Below are 21,064 nucleotides of genomic sequence, written 5' to 3' on the forward strand. Positions count from 1 at the left end.
AGAAAGCGTATATCTCGCTGTTTTATGCCCGCGGCGCTCAATGGCCGCGGGCGAAAAACGGCGCGATAATTGCCGCGAAAATCGGCGTGCAGGGAGAGGAATATCTGCCTCAAAGTTCCAAACGGAATTTTGAGGCAGATATTCCTCCCCCAAAATACTCCGTGTGAACATAGCCTAACTGTTGAACTAAAAAGAAAAAAATTTTCAAGCAACATATTCCCTTTAACCCCTTCCCGACCCGTGATGTGCCGGCACATCTTGGAGCGGGAAGGGGATGATATATGGAGTGGGCTCGCGCGCTGAACCTGCTCCATACACTGCAGGTGTCAGCTTCCGACACGCTGCGCTAACTGCCAGGAACAGCGATGGCGCTGTTTAACTAGATAAATGTTTTCCCATGAGGGACGTTTATGACATATCCACAGGATATGTCAAATGTGAGATAGATGCGGGTCCCACCTCTAGAACGGTGCCCCCTAAACCCTGTTCTCTTACCCTGCTCTGCTGTCTTCCGGCCACTTCCTGATTACATGGTCGAGTTATGGAAATAGCGTAACTTGCTGAGCTACGCAGTTTCCGTAACACCCAAAGTACTGAATAGTAGTAACGTAAACAGTGTAGCATGCTACGTAGCTTCTGTAACTGCCATGCACTACGATGGGAGTTAAGGAAACAGCGTAGTTCATCGAGTTACGCGGCTTCCGTAACTCATCCATGTATTGCAGTGTATTGTACCAGTGATCTAATGATGGCTGGTTCAAGTCCCCTAGGGGAACTAGTAAAATGTGTGTAAAAAAATTAATAAAAAGTTAGATAAATTTTCAGGAGTGAAAAAGTAAAAAAACAAAAACAAACCCTTTTCCAATTTTTCCCCAAGCACAAAGTAAAAATATAAAAAATAATCAAAAAATTGGTATCGCTGCGTCCGTAACAGTCAGAAACTATTACAATATAGCATTATTTGACTCACAGCGAATGGCGTATCAAAAATTAAATTTAAAACCCCAGAATCTTGTCTTTTGGTCATCATACCGCTAAAAAGAATGAAATAAAGTGATAGAAAAAAATCGTATGTTCCCAAAAAATGGTGCTAATAAAAACTACAACTTGTCCCGCAAAAATGAAGCCCTCACACCGCTCAAACGATGGAAAAATATAAAAGTTATGGCTCTCAGAATGTGGTGAAACTGAACAAAAAATTTGTTAACAAAAGATTTTTCTTTGTAAAAGAAGTGAAATATGACATTTTTTCATATTTTCTGTTGTCTAAGACCGGAGTGCGTCTTATAGTCCGAAATATACGGTAATTGATTTGGGAAAGACTGAATGATGTAAATATGTATTTTTAAAAAATAATAAAAAATAAAGAAATTAAAAAAAATTAAAAAAAAAAATAAAAATTACAAACTTTTCCATTACAAAAAGCTTTATGTATTGGCATGACCACAACTAACGCGTTCTTTATCCTGCATGGTGAACGCTATAAGAAAAAATGAAAAGCAATGTTGGAATTACCGTGTTTTTTGTTCGTCTCTCTCCAAAAAAATGTAAAACTGAGAATATATATATATCTCCCACAAAATGGTAAAAACTAAAGCTCTTCCGCACAAAACAAGCCTTCACACAGATCCGAAAAAAAAAAAAAAAAAGGTTATTATTGTGCAAAGCAGTAAAACAAAACAATATAAATTTGGTATCGCCGTAATCACTGACCCGCAGAATAAGTTTCACATGTCCTTTATACATGTCCTTTATCAGAACGCAGTGATGCAAAAGTGGAAAGCATTCCTGCATTCAAGTGGTTAATATAGGATTTTCATCCAGTTGTAATACAATCAGGTCATCTTTGGCAAACGTAACAAAACGAATAGAAATGTAAAACTTACCACTAATGCAGTTATAATCTGGGAAGCTGTAGACCAGAATAATGTACTTTTTTCTTCTTGCAAGGAACAGTTAAGCACAATTCTAATCATTGTAATTCCAGCAAATAGGTCCTGAAAATTAAAATATCACAGTTTGTCACAGTTTTCCTCTGATAATCAATGTAAACTGATAAAGCTTAGCACGAACTATAGTTATTCTGTACGTTAGCCTGCTCGGCTGTTTTTTACAGAAAACTTAGATTCTTAAGATAAAAAGGGGGGATAAAAACACCCATGATGAACCTTCACCTTGCCAGTTTAACCTGGAAGTGAAGCATATGATACAAGTATATAAGATGATGTATTGTAACCAAATTTATATGCCTGATGAAGACCACAGTGCGTGGTTGAAACGCGTTGCAGCAATCAAATTTTATATTGTTCTTTTTTAATAATAAAATCGTTGAAAATACACCCTGACGATTTTGTGAAGATACCAGTACAAACCACACCTGAGCGCCCGTTCAGAGGAGCAGCTTTTTCTTCCTAATCTGCATTACAGAAAACTTAGAGTAACTTTGATATTAACAACTATATTAACTCCAAATATTTCAATAGGATTTTTCTGAATCATTTAGCTTCCATTTTTGTGTTTTTTTGGCAGGTAGAATTAGTGTAGCCGGTCTATTGATTTAAATTAACCTTTAACACTTTCCCTGCCAAAGACATCTCATACGTCCAGACAGGGAGGCACTTCAGTAGACAAGGACATATCGGTTCCGTCATTACTCCCTAAAAGTCTAGCTCAGGCTAGATCTGTGCTGTTGTTGGTATTGTTTTAAGGCTGGGTTCACACGAGCACATTAACGTCCGTAATGGACGAACGTATTTCGGCCGGAAGTCCCGGACCGAACTCAGTGCAGGGAGCCGGGCTCCTAGCATCATAGTTATGTACGATGCTAGGAGTCCCTGCCTCTCTGCAGGACAACTGTCCCGTACTGTAATCATGTTTACTGAGTTCGGTCCGGGACTTCTGGCCGAAATACGTCCGTCCATTACATGTGCTCGTGTGAACCCAGCCTAAGGCTTAGACTCTTGGCTTTAACCCCTTCAAGACGCAGCCTGTTTTGGCCTGGTGGCACAGACGATTTTTTTCAAATCTGACATGTGTCACTTTATGTGGTAATAACTTGGGAATGCTTTTACCTATCCAAACAATTCTGAGACTGTTCTGTCGTGACATAATGTACTTTAGATTATTGAATTTAGCGACCAAATTTTTCCACTATTAGTGAAAAAACACAAAAATTTAGAGAAAATGTGGAAAAATTTGCATTTTTCTAAATGTAAATGGATCTGACACAAAATAGTTACTAGTTAACATTCCCCATATGTCTACTTTATGTTTGCATTGTTTTTTGAACGTCGTTTTATTTTTCTAGGACGTTACAAGGTTTAGAACTTTAGCAGCAATTTCTCACATTTTCCAGAAAATTTCAAAAGGCAATTTTTACAGGTACCAGTTTAGTTCTGAAGTGGTTTTGAGGGCCTTATATATTAGAATCCCCTAATAAACTACCTCATTTTAAAAACTGCACCCTCAAAGTATTTAAAACAGAATTCAGAAAGTTTAACCCTTTATGCGTTTCACGAAATAAACCAAAATAAAGGGGAAATAAAAAAAATTCTGTAAGGGTATGTTCACACGCAGTAGCAAAATACGTCTGAAATTACGGAGCTGTTTTCGCGGCATATTTTACGAACGTTATTGGAGCGGTTTTTCAATGGAGTCAATGAAAAACTGCTCCAAAAACGTCCCAAGAAGTGACATGCACTTAGACACGGGCATCTTTTTACGCTCCGTCTTTTGACAGCGACGCATGAAAATTACACCGCGTGGGAACAGAACATCGTAAAAACCATTGAAAGCAATGGGCAGATGTTTGTCGGCGTAATGGAGCCGTTTTTTCAAGCGTAATACCAGGCGTAAAACGCCCAAATTACATCTGAAAACAGTGCGTGTGAACATACCCTAACACAGAAGGTTTTACCAGGGAAACGCAAATCAATACTTAAAGGAAGAAGGAAAAAAGGAGGGGGCTGGCACTGTTGAACCAGAAATTGATAGTGGAGTTGAGGTTCACATTGGCACTATTCACACTAATGGATCACGGCAGTCAATATACCCACAGGGTGCTCATCGACTAGTACAGCATGTACAACCTGAAATCAAAAATAGAAAAAAAAACGCAAAAAAAAAACGCGAGGCACTCACCAACTTGGTAATTAAATTCTTTTATTCAGGATATTGGTCTAAATGATGCGGAGTAATGGTGTCAACAGAAACTACTACTCCTCCCACAAAAAATGAGCCCTCGTACCACACTATTGATGGAAAAATAAAAATGTTATGGCGTTTGGAAGGCGGGGAGTGAAAAACTAAAATGGAAAAGCAAAAAAGGATCTGTCCTGCAAAGGTTAATTAATTTCTAATAAAAAAAAAATATTATTACCACATGTGGGATATTGTCGTACCCGGGAGAGATTGCGTTACAAACGTTGGGGTACTTTTTCTCCTTTATCCCTTGTGAAAATGAAAAATTTTTACATTTTCGTAGACAAAAATATTGACATTCATTTTCACGGCCTAATTCCACTAAATTCTGAAAAAAAACCCGTAGGGTCACAATGCATACTATACCCCTAAAAAAAATTGTTGAGGGGTGTAGTTTCCCAAATGGGGTCACTTCTGGGGTGTTTCAACGGTTTTTGTCCCCCAGTGCACTGCAAACACAACATGGCAGCGAAAACTATTCCAGCAAAACCTGCTGCAAATACAGCAAATTCGTTCTAGGCAATTACGTAAGGGTATGTGCACACACACTAATTACGTCCGTAATTGACGGACGTATTTCGGCCGCAAGTCCCGGACCGAACACAGTGCAGGGAGCCGAGCTCCTAGCATCATACTTATGTACGATGCTAGGAGTCCCTGCCTCTCCGTGGAACTACTGTCCCGTACTGAAAACATGATTACACTACGGGACAGTTGTCCTGCAGCGAGGCAGGGACTCCTAGCATCGTACATAAGTATGATGCTAGGAGCCCGGCTCCCTGCACTGTGTTCGGTCCGGGACTTGCGGCCGAAATACGTCCGTCAATTACGGACGTAATTAGTGTGTGTGCACATACCCTAAGCCTTTTTTAACCCCTTCCCGCCATTTCACGTACTGTTACGTGATGGAAGATGGTCTTTTCCCGCATCTCCACGTAACTGTACGTGAAACAGATGGCGCTGGCTCAGGAGCTGAGCCAGCGACATCACCGCCGGGTGACAGCAGTATGTTACAGCTGGCACCCTGGGGTATCGGCCAGGACCGGAGCTAGCCTCCGATCCGACCGATTAACCCCTCACATGCTGCGTTCAATAGAGATCACAGCATGTGAGGAGTTTATAGCCACCGGCACCCCAGCAACGTGATCGCTGGGTTTCCGGTGGCTGCAAAGGCGACCGGAGGGCTAATACTTACCTCACGGTCCGCCAGTAACGGAATCCTCCTATGCCCAGTCGTCGGCGGGGCCCAGGAGGCTTCCGGTACCATCGTCAAGATGGCGCCGGCTCAGCTTCCGGTTCAGAAGCTGAGCCGGCGTCATCAGCAGAGGGTGTCCGCTGTATGTTACAGCAGACACCCCGATCTATCGCCAAGAACCGGAGCTAGCTCCGATTCATGGCATTAACCCCTTCGATGCAGCGATCCATTGTGATCGCTGCATCCTAGAGGTTTGTAGCAAATCGGCAGCCTTGCCATGCGATGGCAAGGCTGGTGACTGTTACTATGGCAACAGGAGCCCTAACAATGGCTTCCTATCTGACATTAAGTAAACAGATTAGGCCCCGCCCGGAGGCGGATGCCTGATCGGCTTGCTGTCAGTGAACAACTGACAGTTCTAATACATTGCACTACATAGGTAGTGCAATGTATTAGAACATCAAACAAACAGTTGGGACCTTCAAGTCCCCGAGTGGGACTAAAGAAAAGTGTAAAAAAAGTAAAAATAAAAGTTGTAAAAAATACAATAAAAGTTTCAAATAATAACACAAAACACAATCGCCCTTTTTCCCTTATCAAGTCATTTATTATTGAAAAAAATAATAAAGCCATACATATTTGGTAACGCTGCGACCGTAACGACCTTAACTATAAAAATATTATGTTATTTATTTCGCACAGTGAACGCCGTAAAAAAAATAACTAAAAAATACTGACATAATCGCTGTTTTTTAGTCACTTTGTCTTCCAAAAATTGAAATAAAAAGTGATCAAAAAGCCACATGTACCTAAAAATGGTACCTATAAAAACTATAACTCGTCTCGCTAAAAACAAGCCCTCATACAGCTCAGTCGACGAAAAATGTAAAACAGTTATGGCTCTCACAACTTGGCGAAAATCCATTCTCTTTACAAAAGTTATTTTATTGTGCAAAAAGTTGTAAAACATAAAAAAGTGCTATAAATTAGGTATTACCGGAATCGGACTGACCCGCAGAATAAAGCTAACATGTAATTTATAATGCGTGGTGAACGCTGTATAAAAAGAATTAAAAAAATATGCCAGAATTGCTGTTTTTTGGTCACCTTGCCTCCCAAAAAAAAAAGGATAACAAGTGATCAAAAAGTCGCATGCACCCCAAAATGGTACCAATAAAAACTACAGCTCGTCCCACAAAACAAACCAGCCCTCATACCACTACGTCTATGAAAAAATAAAATTAGCCAAGGCACCAATAAGCCAGGAAATAAAAATATGCAGTTGTGCCGGCCCGAGGGGAACATTTCTTCTGTTTCAAGTAGCGAATTATCAAGGCCCCTAAAATTAGGGAACCAGGAAGGGGAGGGCCCAAACATATCTGCTGGAAGTGAGGGTGCCCGTATTATACCAGGACAACACTTTCTCAGCAAAATTCCCCATCTTCAAAGGTGCCGAGTGTGGACCAAACGGGGAATAAGTAAAGACCATTTATTAGTGCAACACCGGCCTGTGCAGAAAGGATTGTGTCACAACATAACACACATCTATGAATTATTTTATTGTTTTTTTTTTACCCCACTATACCACCTGACTATGCCCATTATATACTCCGCCCGCCTTACATGTACCCCCACATTATAAACGGAAACACCAGTAAGACTCAAAACAAAACTACTACAAGCAAAATCCACGCTCCTAAAGCCAAATGGCGCTACCTCCCTTCTGAACCCTACAGTGTGCCCAAACAGCAGTTTACTTCCACATATATGGCATCGCCATACCCGGGAAAACCCTTTTAACAATTTTTGGGGTGTGTCTCTCCAGTGGCACAAGCTGGGCACCACATATTGGCATATCTATTGAAAAAAACATTTTCACTCTGGCAGAAATTGGTGTGCACTCGATGTTGCAATCACCTGTGGGGTTAATATGCTCACTACACCTTGAGGGATGTAGTTTCCAAAATGGGGTCACTTCTGGGGGGTTTCCACTGTTTTGGTCCCACAGGGACTTTGCAAATGCGACATAGCGACCAGAAACTAATCCAGCAAAATCTGTACTCCAAAAGCCAAATGACGCTCCTTCCCTTCTGAGCCCTACTGTGTGCCGAAACAGCAGTTTATGACCACATATGTGGTATTGCCGGACACAGGAGAAGTTGCTTTACAAGTGTTAGGGTGCTTTTTTTCATTTATTTGTGGCGAATATGAAACATTTTCAGCTAAAACTACGTCTTATTGAAGAAAAAAAGTTTTTTTTTATTTTCACTGCCCAATTCTAATAAAATCTATGAAACACCTGTGGGGTCAAAATGCTCACTACACCCCTAGATTAATTCCTCAAGGGGTGTAGTTTCGTGAATCGAGTCACTTTTGGGGAGTTTCCACTGTACTGGTACCTTAGGAGCTTCGCAAAAGTGACATGGTGTCAAGAAACCAATCCAGCAAAATCTGTGCTCCAAAAGCCAAATGGCGCTCCTTCTCTTCTGAGCCCTACGGTGTGCTACTGTGTGGTGCTTTCACGGTTTTGGTCCCTTAGGGGCTTTGCAAATGCGACGTTGTCTCCGCAAACCATTCCTGCTAAATTTGAACTCCAAAAGCCAAATGGCGCTCTTTCCCTTCTAAGCTCCGCCGTGTGTCCAAACAGCAGTTTATGACCACATGCGGGGTATTGTTTTACTCGGGAGAAATTGCTTTACAAAAGTAGTGGTGCATTTTCTCCTTTTAGTTCTTGTGGAAATTAGAAAAAATTAGCTAAACCTACATTTTCTTGGAAAGAATGTAGATTTTCATTTTCACAGCCTACTTCCAATAATTTCTGCAAAAAACCTGCGGGGTCAAAATGCTCACTATAACCCTAGATAATTTCCTCAAGGGGTATAGTTTCCAAAATGGGGTCACTTTTGGGGGATTTCCAGTTTTGGTGCCGCAAGAGCCTTTCAGACCCGACATGGAGCCTAAAATATTTTCTAATAAAAAGGAGGCCCCAAAATCCTCTAGGTGCTCCTTTGCTTCTGAGGCCGGTGCTTCAGTCAATAAGTGCACTAGGGCCACATGTGGGGTATTTCTAAAAAGTGCAGAATCTGGGAAATAGATATTGAGTTGCATTTCTCTGGTAAAACTTTGTGTTACAAAAAAAATAGATGAAAAATGAATTTCTGCAAAAAAAAAAAAAAAAGAAATTTGAAAATTTCACATCTCCTTTGCCTTAATTCCTGGGAAACATCTATAGGGTTAAGAAACTTTCTAAATGCTGTTTTGAATACTTTGAGGGGTGAAGATTTTAAAATGGGGTGACTTAGAGGGTTTCTAATATATAAGGCCCTAAAATCCACTTCACAACTGAACTGGCCTCTGTAAAAATAGCCTTTTGAAATTTTCTTGAAAATGTGAGAAATTGCTGCTAAAGTTCTAAGCCTTGTAATGTCATAGAAAAATAAAAGGATGTTCAAAAAACGATGCCAATCTAAAGTAGACATATGGGTGATGTTAATTAGCAACAATTTTGTGTGGTATTACTATCTCTTACAAGCAGATACATGTAAATTTAGAAAAATGCAAATGTTTGCAATTTTTCAGAAAAATTTTGGTGTTTTTCACAATTAAATACTTAATGTATGGAGCAAATTTTGCCAGTAACATAAAGTCCAATGTGTCACGAGGAAATCTCAGAATCGCTTGGATAGGTAAAAGCATTCCGAAGTTATTACCACAGTGAAACATGTCAGATTTGAAAAAATTGGCTGTGTCCTGAAGGCCAAAACAGACTGTGTCTTGAAGGGGTTATAGCCATCTACAGTCCCTGCTGTGACCAGCTCTTGCGGTAGACTATTCCATAGATTAAAGTTCCCACAGTAAAGAACGCTTGACGCCTCTGCAGATTGAGCTTTTTTTTCTCCAGATGGAGGGAGGCCCCCTTTTTTTTTTTTGAAGGGGTTTTACATGGAACAGGATTTCACCATATTTTTTGTATATGCCATTAATATATTTATATAAGTTAATCATGTCCCCCCTTAGTCGTCTCTTTTCTAGGCTAAATAGGTTCAGTTCTTTTAATCTTTCCTCATAACTTAGATTCTCCATGCCCTTATTAGCTCCGTTGCTGTTCTTTGTATTTTTTCCAACTCCAGGGCATCCTTTCTATGAACTGGAGCCCAGAACTGAACTGCATATTCTAGATGAGGCCGCACTAATGCTTTGTAAAGTGGTAATATTACATCCCTGTGCCGCGAGCCCATGCCTCTTTTAATACACCACAATATCTTGCTGGCCTTAGAAGCAGCTGATTGACTTTGCATGCGGTTATTTAGTTTATGATCTACAAGTACACACAGATCCTTCTCAACAAGTGACTCTCCCAGTATAGCTCCCCCTAGGACATATGATGCATGTAGATTGTTCGTACCAAGATGCATAACTTATGATACATTTATCTACATTAAACCTCATTTGCCAAGTGGATGCCCAAACACTTCGTGTGTCCAAATCAGCTTGCAATTTACTAACATCTTCTATAAACTATACAATACTACATAGCTTGGTGTCCTCTGCAAAAATAGAAATCGTGCTCTTAATTCCATCCTCTATATCATTAATAAATAAGTTGAATAATTGTGGTCCCAGCACGGAACCCTGGAGTACACCACTTATAACTGGGGACCATTCAGAGTAGGAATCATTGACCACAACTCTCTGGATACGTTCCTTGAGCCAATTCTCAATCCAATTACAAACTATACTATCTAAATTTGGACGTCTATGAGGGACAATGTCAAATGCCTTCACAAAGTCCAAAAACACTATATCCACAGCGGCCCCTCTGTCTAAGCTTTTGCTCAACTCTTCATAAAAACAAATTAGGTTGGTTTGACAACTTCTGTCCTTCGTAAAACCGTGCTGGTGTCACTTCAAATACTATGTTTTGCTACATACTCATGTATATAGTCCCTCAATAGCCCCTCAACCATTTTTCCCACGATGGATGTTACGTTTAAGACCCCGTTGACAAATTGATTTCTCTAGACAAGGATTTTATGAACATGGGAACAAAGCTCATACACGGTTAGCTAAAGAACTACGAGATCGTACTGCTAACTTAACACACACACCACAATATAGTCCCTTTAAAGGCTATTTACACCTGTGCACAGTGTTTTATTTTTTTTTAAATTGAATGTTTTTTGCAAAAATAAAAACACATTTCACAGTTCTCCATCTGATCCATCAGTCAGCTCCCTGACAGCAAACTCAGCAGCTCCTCCTTTGTAGATTCATGTATGAGCATTTAATGTGACATCTGCGAATGTGCAAGGTCCAACTAACTGGTGTGTGCTGTAAAGATGAGTTCCCCTTCAATTATCCAGCAGTCACTTTCTCCTCTTCACTGATGACTGTGCACAGGGGCGTAGCTAGAGGCTCATGGGCCCCGATGCAAAAATTCTTACTGGGCCCCCCCCCCCCCCGCAAACTTCTCATGGCCGACGGTCCGCATTCAGCTGAATCGCTGGGTCTCAAAAGTGACCCAACAATGCAGCACTAGCAGCCGGGGCGTCACTAAGGCTGGGTTCACACACACTATTTACGGACGTAATTCGGGCGTTTTAGCATTGAATTACGTCCGAAAATGCGGCTCAAAAGCGTCGGAAAACATCTGCCCATTCATTTGAATGGGTCTTACGATGTTCTGTGCCGACGGTCATTTTTTTTTACGCGCCGCTGTCAAAAGGCGGCGCGTAAAAAAGTGCCTGTCACTTCTTCAGACGTAAATGGAGCCGTTTTCCATGGACTCCATGGAAAACCAGCTTCAATTACTTCCGTAATGGACGCAGCAAAAGACGCCTGCACATGCCATTACGGCTGAAATTACGGTGCGGTTTTCTCCTGAAAACAGCACAGTAATTTCAGCCGTAACAGACGCTGACGTGTGAACATACCCTCAGGGCTTAAAATGTCAGGGAAATAGCCCCAATACATATGTGTCCGCCTCAAAAAAAAGTGTGTATAGGAGACAGCATAGCATATCTATAGCACTACGACCCTATAAACTATGGATAGGATTAGATACAGTGGCTCAGCAGACAGTATCACACATGATAGGATTAGATACAGTGGCTCAGAAGGCAGTATCACACATGATAGGATTAGATACACAGCTCAGCAGACAGTATCACAGATGATAGGATTAGATACAGTGGCCCAGCAGACAGTATCACACATGATAGGATTAGATACAGTGGCTCAGCAGACAGTACCACACATGATAGGATTAGATACAGTGGATCAGCAGACAGTATCACACATGATCGGATTAGATATAGGGCCCAGCAGACAGTATCATACATGATTGGATTAGATACACAGCTCAGCAGACTGTATCACACATGATAGGATTAGATACAGGGCCCAGCTCGCTGACATTGCGGCTCCAGCGCTGGACCCAGGATAGGTAAGAATAATAATTTTGCTTCTTTATGTGTTACTGATTATTTTTGTGTGTTTGTGTTTTTTTACAGGTTCGGTTGTTGGACTTCGGATACGAGGACTTCAATGACAGCGTTTTTTTTATTCTCAATAAAATGGTTAATGAGGGTTGTTTTTTTATTTCAATAAAATATTTTTTCTATGTGCTTGTATCTTTTTAAACTTTATTATCACCGCCTTAGTAATGGCCGCTGGCTGATTGACAACCTCCATCACTAAGGCGAGGCTTAATGTTAGCCGGTGCAGAGGCTACACTAACCCCCATTATTACCCCGGTACCCACCGCCACCAGGGGTACTGGGAAGAGCCGGGTACAAACCAGTACCCGACCATCTGTAGTGACGGGCAGGCACCGGGGTGGCCGCAGGCTGGTAGTATTAGGCTGGGGAAGGCCAAAAACAGTGGCCCTTCAAACCCTTGTAATGCTGCCTGCTGCTGCTGTGTTGTATCTGGCTGGTTATGAAAATTGGGGGGGACCCCACATCGTTCTTTCCAATTATTTTTTAAATGACGTGGGGTCCCCCCCCATTTTCATAACCAGCCAGATACAATAAAGCAGCAGCAGGCAGCATTACCAGGATGGGAAGGGCCACTGTTTTTGGCCTTTCCCCTCCTGATAATACCAGCCTGCGGCCACCCCAGTGGCCGACCATCACTACAGATGGTCAGGTACTGGATCGTACCCGGCTCTTCCCAGCACCCCTGGTGGCGGTGGGTACCGGGGTAATAAAGGGGGTTAGTGTTAGCCTCTGCATCCGCTAACACTAAGCCCCGCCTTAGCAATGGATGCTGTCAATCAGCCGGCGGCCATTACTAAGGCGGTAGTAATATAGTTTAAAAAAAACCACAAAGACATAGAAAAAATATTTTATTGAAATAAAAAAAAAAAACACACAACCCTCATTAACCATTTTATTAATAAAAAAAAAAAGCTGTCATCGAAGTAGTCCTGGAATCCGCCGTAGTCCAACGACCGAACCTGTAAGAAAACACACAAAAAATTATTAGTAACACGTGTGTTAGGGTATGTGCACACACACTAATTACGTCCGTAGTTGACGGACGTATTTCGGCCGCAAGTACCGGACCGAACACAGTGCAAGGAGCCGGGTTCCTAGCATCATACTTATGTACGACGCTAGGAGTCCCTGCCTCGCTGCCGGACAACTGTCCTGTACTGAAAACATGTTTACAGTATGGGACAGTTGTCCTGCAGCGAGGCAGGGACTCCTAGCATCGTACATAACTATAATGCTAGGAGCCCAGCTCCCTGCACTGTGTTCGGTCCGGAAACTTGTGGCCGAAATACGTCCGTCAATTACGGACGTAATTAGTGTCTGTGCACATACCCTAAGGCTTAGATACAGGGCCCATGTGTGATACTGTCTGTGGGACCCTGTATCTAAGCCTACCACAAGGTAGGCTTAGATACAGGGTCCAGACGACGGTAATCTTATACAGTATAAGATTACTGTGTGCTGGGGCCCTGTATCTAAACCTACAGTGTGGTAGGCTTAGATACAGGGCCCAGCAGACAGGATCACGCATGGGCCATGTATCTAAGCCTACCATGTGATTGGCTTAGATACAGGGCCCAGCAGACAGGATCACACAATCTGTGATCCTGTCTCATGGGCCCCCTAAGCCTGCTACATCGTAGGCTTAGGGGTTGTGCAGTCCCTAAACATTGATGGCCTATCCACAGGATAGGCCATCAATAGCTGATGTGTCGCCCGGGACCCGCAAATCAGCTGTTTTGAAGGGGCCGCAGCACTCGTACGAGAGCTGCTTCCCCTTCATTTCACTACTCGCCCACACTGTGAATCGCCGAAACCGATTCACAGTGTGACCGGAATGAAGGGAGCTCTCGTACGAGTGCTGCGGCCCCTTCAAAACAGCTGATTGGCGGGTCCCGGGAGTCGGTCCCCGCCAGTCAGGGCTAATCTTACCTTCCTCTTCAGCCGCGGCGGAAGTTCTGTCCTCTCGATGCTGTGCGCGGCGGCATAGCGCTGTGACGTCATGCGCTGCGCACAGCGCCTGACGTCAGGACCTCCGCTGCGATCCGGAACCAGGAAGGTAAGTATAGTATGTTACTATAGTAACAGGGGCCCGCGCCCGAGTTACTATAGTAACTTTTTATTGATGTGGTGCGGGGGGCCGTGGGCCCCCCTGGCTTCGGGGCCCGGTCGCAATTGCGACCGCTGCGACCCCTATAGCTACGCCAGTGACTGTGCAACATATATCCCCTGTGTTAGCAGAGAGCCATGGTGTGAGAAAATCGTGAGCAGAAGCTCAGAGGGGGAGGGGGGAGCATGGGAAACATGCTGTGTAACAAAGTGGGCGAGGTTATGCAAAACAGCCTCAGAAGAAGCAGAAGGGAGGGGGAGAGCGGAGGGTAGAGCAGAGAGAAGGCTGTGCTTGTGCATAAGAAATCCACACAGCCAAAGAAGAGAACATGTGACCTGTGCTGGGGAACACCCCTAGAACTTTGAATTGACAGAAGGTTGTAAACTGGTTATGACAACTGCTGAAGCCATAAAAAGGAAAGCTCAATGCATAAAACAGATAAGTGCAACTTTTTTTTTATTTCTGCAGGGACTTAGTAACATGCATGTATTTTGATTTTCATTCACAAAAGGTTTCCACAGACTTTAACCACTTCCCGCTTTGACCACTTTTGACCTTCCTGACGGAGGCTCATTTTTCAAATCTGACATGTTTCACTTTATGTGGCAATACCTTCGGTAAGTTTTTACCTATCCAAGTTTTCTTGTGGCACATTGGACTTTATGTTACTGGCAAAATTTGCTCGATTCAGTATTTAATAGTGAAAAACACTGGCATTTTTCGAAATTGAAATGTATCGGCTTGTAAGACAGGCAATTATACCACAGAAAATATTCGCTAATTAACATCCCCATAGGTCTACTTTAGATTGGCATCGTTTTTTGAACATCCTTTTATTTTTCTAGGACGTTACAAGGCTTAGAACTTTAGCAGCAATTTCTCACATTTTCAAAAAGCTATTTTTACAGGTTCCAGTTCAGTTGGCTTTGAGGGCCTTATGCATTAGGAAAACTCCACTAAGTCACCCAATTTTAAAAAGTGCACCCCTCAAAGTATTCAAAACAGCATTTAGAAAGTTTCGTAACCCTTTAGAGATTTCGCAGGAATTAAAGAAAAGTAGAGGTGAAATTCCCAATTTCAGAAATTCATTTTTAATCTATTTTTTTTGTAACGCAGAAGGTTATACCAGAGAAATGCAACACAATATTTATTGCCCAGATTCTGCAGTTTTAAGAAATATCCCACATGTGGCCCTAGCGTGCTTATGGACTGAAGCACAGGCCCCAGAATCAAAAGGAGCACTTAGTGGATTTTGGGCCCTCCTTTTTATTAGAATATAGGGCTGAGAAGGGAGTGAGAACCATTTGAATTTTAGAGCTCAAATTTAGCAGGAATGGTTTGCGGTGGCCATGTGCCACATTTGCAAAGCCCCTGAGGGGACAAAACAGTCAAAACCCCCCCACAAGTAACCCCATTTTGGAAACTAAACCCCTTGAGGAAGTTATCTAGGAGTATAGTGAGCATTTTAACCACACAGGTTTTTGCAGAAATTATTGGAAGTGGGCCGAGAAAATGAAAATCTAAATTTTTTTTTTGTTCAAATAAAATGTAGGTTTCGCTAATTTTTTTTCATTTCCACAAGGGCTAAAGGAGAAAAAGTTCTCCCGAGTAAAACAGTACCCCACATGTGGTCATAAACGGCTGTTTGGACACACAGCAGGACTCAGAAGGGAAAGCGTGCCATTTGGAGCTTAAATTTAGCAGGAATGGTTTGCAGAGGCCATGTGGCATTTGCAAAGCCCCTGAGGGGACAAAACATTGGAAACCCCCCAAGATTGACCCCTTTTAGGAAACTACGTCACTAGAGGAAATTTAGGGGTATAGTGAGCATTTAAATAAATGATCCAATTAAAAATCCATGGATGTGTGATAATCTTTGAAGCACTCCTTTATACACAAGCCAGGTTTGTCGGGGCAGGTTTCGCATGGATAGTGTATTTTCTTCCCCTCCATTTGGAACACACACTGCACCTTTTTTGGGTCCTTCCCTTTTTACCAGTGGAGGGCATTTCGCTGGGAAAGTGTTGTCCTGGTACAATACGTGGACCATCGCTTCTAGAAGTACTGGGGCCCTTCCCTTCCTGGTTCCCAAATAAGAGGGCCTTGATTACCACCTCTTGAAAATTAAGGAATGTCCCTGTCCGGTCTGCACATTGGTATAGCACGCTAGCTTTTTGTGCACACCTTTGTTTTCCGCATGGCACTGTATGGCTTTAGAACTTTATCAGGGATCAACCCCTCCCATGTACTTATATTGTAGTCCAGGATGCAATCTGGTTTCGGGGTCATTGTAGTGCTACCTCGGACAGGTACAAGGGTGCTACTGTGTATTGTGGTCAACATAAGGACATTCCTCTTGTCCTTATACTTGACCAGCAACATATTCTCGCTGTTTAGTGACCTGCTTTCTCCCTTTCTTATTCGTTGCCCAATTAGAGTTTTAGAGAGGCCTCTATAGTGTTTGTGCAGAGTGCCGCATGCTGCAGTACTTCTGGTGGAGAGGCAGTTAAATAGTGGGATGCTGGGAAAGAACTTATCCACATAAAGGTGATAACCCTGATCCAGCAGTGGGTGCATCAAATCCCACACTATTTTCCCACTAACTCCCAGGACAGGGGGGCATTCTGGAGGTTCTATCCTGGAGTCCTTCCCTTCATAAACCCTAAACCTGTAGGTATACCCTGACCTACTCTCACATAGCTTGTATATTTTAATTCCGTCGCTCGATCTCTTGCTTGGCAGGTATTGGCGGAATTTTAGACTTCCCTTAAAATATACAAGAGACTCGTCTATTGCAATGTTCTTTTGGGGGTGTAGGCTTCTTGAAATTTGGTGCATAAATGATCAATAACTTGCCTGATTTTGAATAGGCGGTCATGTGTGGGGTCATCACGGGGCGGGCACTGCGCATTAACATTATAATGCAAAAATTTCCGAATTATTTCAAAACGTGTCCAGGTCATTGCCATGCGGTTAAATGGGGTGCTGTATAAAACGTCCGTATTCCAGTATTGCCTAATCTATGGCTTTTTTACTAGGCCCATATTCAGCACAAGGCCCCAAAATTTCATCATCTCCACTGCGGAGATGGGGGTCCACCTAGCAAATGATGAAGTGGGGTTTTGGGTAAAAATTGCTGGGCGTATAAATTTGTCTGGGCCACCATTAAATTAAACAAAATCCTCAGAGAGAAAGACCTTGAATAAGTCAATTTCTGCAAGGCCTGCAGTCTCTGTCCAAATTCCTGAGCTCCCTGTGAAATAAGGAATGTGAGACTTAATTCTCAGGGGGCGGGTTCCACATGGTATCACTCATTTGGGGGGATAGCCTGAGTGGATGTCCTGGGGTGCCTTTGTGGGGGTTCCTCATTACTGATTGATGAGAAGGAGGTCAAGAGGAATGGGGCAATTTCCTATTCTCCCTCGCTGGCCGATTCAGTGTTAGGCTGGGTTCACACGACCTATTTTCAGACGTAATGGAGGCGTTTTACGTCAAAAAACGGCTCCAATACGTCGGCAAACATCCGCCCATTACTTTCAATGGGCTTTACGATGTATTGTGCCGACGACCTGTCATTTTACGCGTCGCTGTCAAAAGACGGCTCGTAAAATGACAGCCTCGTCAAAAGAAGTGCAGGACACTTCTTGAGACGTTTTTGGAGCCGTTTTCTCATAGACGCCAATGAAAACCGCTCCAAAAACGGCCGTAAAAACGCCACAAAAAACGCGAGTTGCTCAAAAAACTTCTGAAAATCAGGGGCTGTTTTCCCTTGAAAACAGCTCCGTATTTTGAGACGTTTTTGACTCTGCGTGTGCACATACCCTTAGAGGCCGGGATGGCGTATGCCTCCTTGGCGGAGAAGACCCTTTGGGATGATTGGGAAATTTTTATTAGGGGGGTATGTAGTGCTTCAACACGTATAATACTTAATTTATTTTTATAGAGATGGTTGTGTGTGTTGTGCTTTTACACGTGTATATAAAACTAAAAGAAAAAAAAAAAGGAAGAGAAGATAAGAAAAAAAGAATAAGATAAAAAAATTTAGGAGAAGGAAATTTACTGAACGTCCAATATAAAACTGTAATAAATTCCTGACTACCTGACAAATGAACCCTAAAGTTGGAAAAAATGTAAAAAAATTTAGTTAACAAACTTCAGTTAAAAAAAAACTCTGAATGTCCATCACTAACTGATGCTGATGACGCTATAAATTTATACTAAAACGATCGCTACGCTATCAAAAACCTGCGTCAACAAATTACCACTGAGGTGGATTATAGACTCAGCACTCAGCCACGTGCAAAAAGATGGTGCTGTAAAAAAAAAAAAGCCCAAAAAATAAAAAACCTGCGCCAAAAATTGATCACAGATGCTGATCAGTGACATTGGTCACTGATCAGTGCTCAGCGGCCGCAGGATGCACAAACTGAAATGGTGTGTACAATAGGTACAAAAAGACAAAAAAAAAACGACGTCAAAATAATGATCACAGATGCTGATCAGTGATGGCGGTCACTGATCGGCACTCAGTGGCGGAAGGGCGCACACAGGGAGACTGTGCAGAATACAGAAAAAAAAAGTCCTGTGACAAAAATTGACGGAGGTCACTGATCCGGACTCAGCGGCCGCAGGACGTAAAAAGGAGAAGAGGGGGAGGGGTACAGGGATAAGAAATTTAGGGTCAAAACTAGTGCTGCTGCTAAAAAAAAACATTAATAATAATTAGCAGCAGCACAGATAAGGATGATGACCACTTAGTGTGATCACACAGCGGCAGGAAGCAGACGGATGAAGAAGTCACAGCAGGATCGCAGCACAAAAGGCCTCCAAACCGCTAAGTATCAGCTCACAGACGGTCACACCAGTTCTGCTCACCGTTCCTAACCGTAACGTGGTGGGCAGGGCTGGTGGAGGGTGTTTCAAACACCCGCCATGGCAGCGACCAACCGTGGCGACTGGGGGGGGGGGGTGGCATCGCCGCCATTTTTTACATGGTACATGGTGGGGATTAGTGCTGTCCTAGACAGCACCAATCCCAACTATATCACTGTGCCCTGTGGCATAGTAATTGGCCGGTCTTAATTGAATAACAGCGATCGCCGATGCGGGGGGAGGTGACACCCCCCTGGGCATCGTGTACAGATGGCCTGCTGTTCTGAACAGCAGCCACCTTTACTTCAAAATGCTATTATTTTTTACTGTAACCGGTTTCCCATTTGTCGTAAGCATACGACATTTTGCGGGAAGCACTGGCTCAATTAGATTGTGGTGATACCAAATTGTTTATAGTTTTTTTTTTTATATTTTACTACTTTTATTGATAAAAAGTTTTGTGTAGCCACATTCGGAGAGCCATAACTTTTTTAGTTTTTTTAAATTGAGCAGTGTGAAATTATTTTTTTTCGGGACAAGCTGTAGCTTTATTTGTACCATTTTTTTTGATACGTAGAACTCATTAAAAAAAATTTACTGCCAAGTTGACCAAAAAAAAACAGATTTTGCAGTTTTAAATTTTTTATTTCTTACGCCGTTCACCGTGCACTTTTATGGACCCAGCGATACCAATTATGTTTACCATTTACATTACTTTAGGGGGAAAATTGTGTTTTTTTAAAACACACACATATATATATACACATACACACACACACACACACACACACACAATACCGTTCAAAAGTTTAGGGTCACTTAGAAATTTCCTTATTTTTGCAAGAGAAGCACAGTTTTTTTTCAATGAAGATAACATTAAATTAATCAGAAATACACTCTATACATTGTTAATGTGCTAAATGACTATTCTAGCTGCAAACGTCTTGTTTTTAATGCTATATATACATAGGTGTATAGAGGCCCATTTCCAGCAACCATCACTCCAGTGTTCTAATGGTACATTGTGTTTGCGAACTGTGTTAGAAGGCTAATGGATGATTAGAAAATACTTGAAAAACCCTTGTGCAATTATGTTAGCACCGCTGTAAACAGTTTTGCTGTTTAGAGGAGCTATAAAACGGACCTTCCTTTGAGCTAGTTGAGAATCTGGAGCATTACATTTGTGGGTTCGATTAAACTCTCAAAATGGCTAGAAAAAGAGAGCTTTCATGTGAAACTCGACAGTCTATTCTTATTCTTAGAAATTAAGGCTATTCCATGCGAGAAATTGTCCAGAAACCGAAGATTTCCTACAACGGTGTGTACTACTCCCTTCAGAGGACAGCACAAACAGGCTCTAACCAGAGTAGAAAGAGAAGTGGGAGGCCCCGCTGAACAACTGAGCAACAAGACAAGTACATTAGTGTCAACGTCTACAGTGAAGAGGCGACTCCGGGATGCTGGCCTTCAGGGCAGAGTGGCAAAGAAAAAGCCATATCTGAGACTGGCTAATAAAAGGAAAAGATTAATATGGGCAAAAGCACACAGACATTGGACAGAGGAAGATTGGAAAAAAGTGTTATGGACAGACGAATCGAAGTTTGAGGTGTTTGGATCACACAGAAGAACATTTGAGAGACGCAGAACAACTGAAAAGATGCTGGAAGAGTGCTTGATGCCATCTGTCAAGCATGGTGGAGGTAATGTTATGGTCTGGGGTTGCTTTGGTGCTGGTAAAGTGGGAGATTTGTACAAGGTAAAAGGGATTTTGAATAAGGAAGGCTATCACTCCATTTTGCAATGCCATGCCATACCCTGTGGACAGCGCTTGATTGGAGCCAATTTCATCCTACAACAGGACAATGACCCAAAGCACACCTCCAAATTATGCAAGAACTATTTAGGGAAGAAGCAGGCAGCTGGTATTCTATCTGTAATGGAGTGGCCAGCGCAATCACCAGATCTCAACCCCATAGAGCTGTTGTGGGAGCAGCTTGACCGTATGGTACGCAAGAAGTGCCCATCAAGCCAATCCAACTAGTGGGAGGGGCTTCTGGAAGCATGGGGTGAAATTTCTCCCAATTACCTCAGCAAATTAACAGCTAGAATGCCAAAGGTCTGCAATGCTGTAATTGCTGCAAATGGAGCATTCTTTGACGAAAGCAAAGTTTGAAGAAGAAAATTATTATT

The 21,064-nt window shown here is 42.4% G+C and overlaps 1 protein-coding gene across 2 annotated transcripts in view; it reads right to left on the bottom strand.

Annotated features, from left to right (window-relative positions):
* URB2 (URB2 ribosome biogenesis homolog) overlaps nt 1–21,064 on the bottom strand; it is a 198,083-nt gene that overhangs the window by 100,012 nt on the left and 77,007 nt on the right. For both annotated transcript variants that reach the window (XM_075862643.1, XM_075862642.1), the window contains exon 6: nt 1,887–1,997. In XM_075862643.1, coding sequence (XP_075718758.1) covers nt 1,887–1,997 — 111 coding nt within the window. The remainder of the gene's footprint in view (nt 1–1,886; nt 1,998–21,064) is intronic.

This window comes from Rhinoderma darwinii, chromosome 4 (genome assembly GCF_050947455.1).
Source record: "Rhinoderma darwinii isolate aRhiDar2 chromosome 4, aRhiDar2.hap1, whole genome shotgun sequence".
Lineage (NCBI taxonomy): Eukaryota > Metazoa > Chordata > Amphibia > Anura > Rhinodermatidae > Rhinoderma > Rhinoderma darwinii.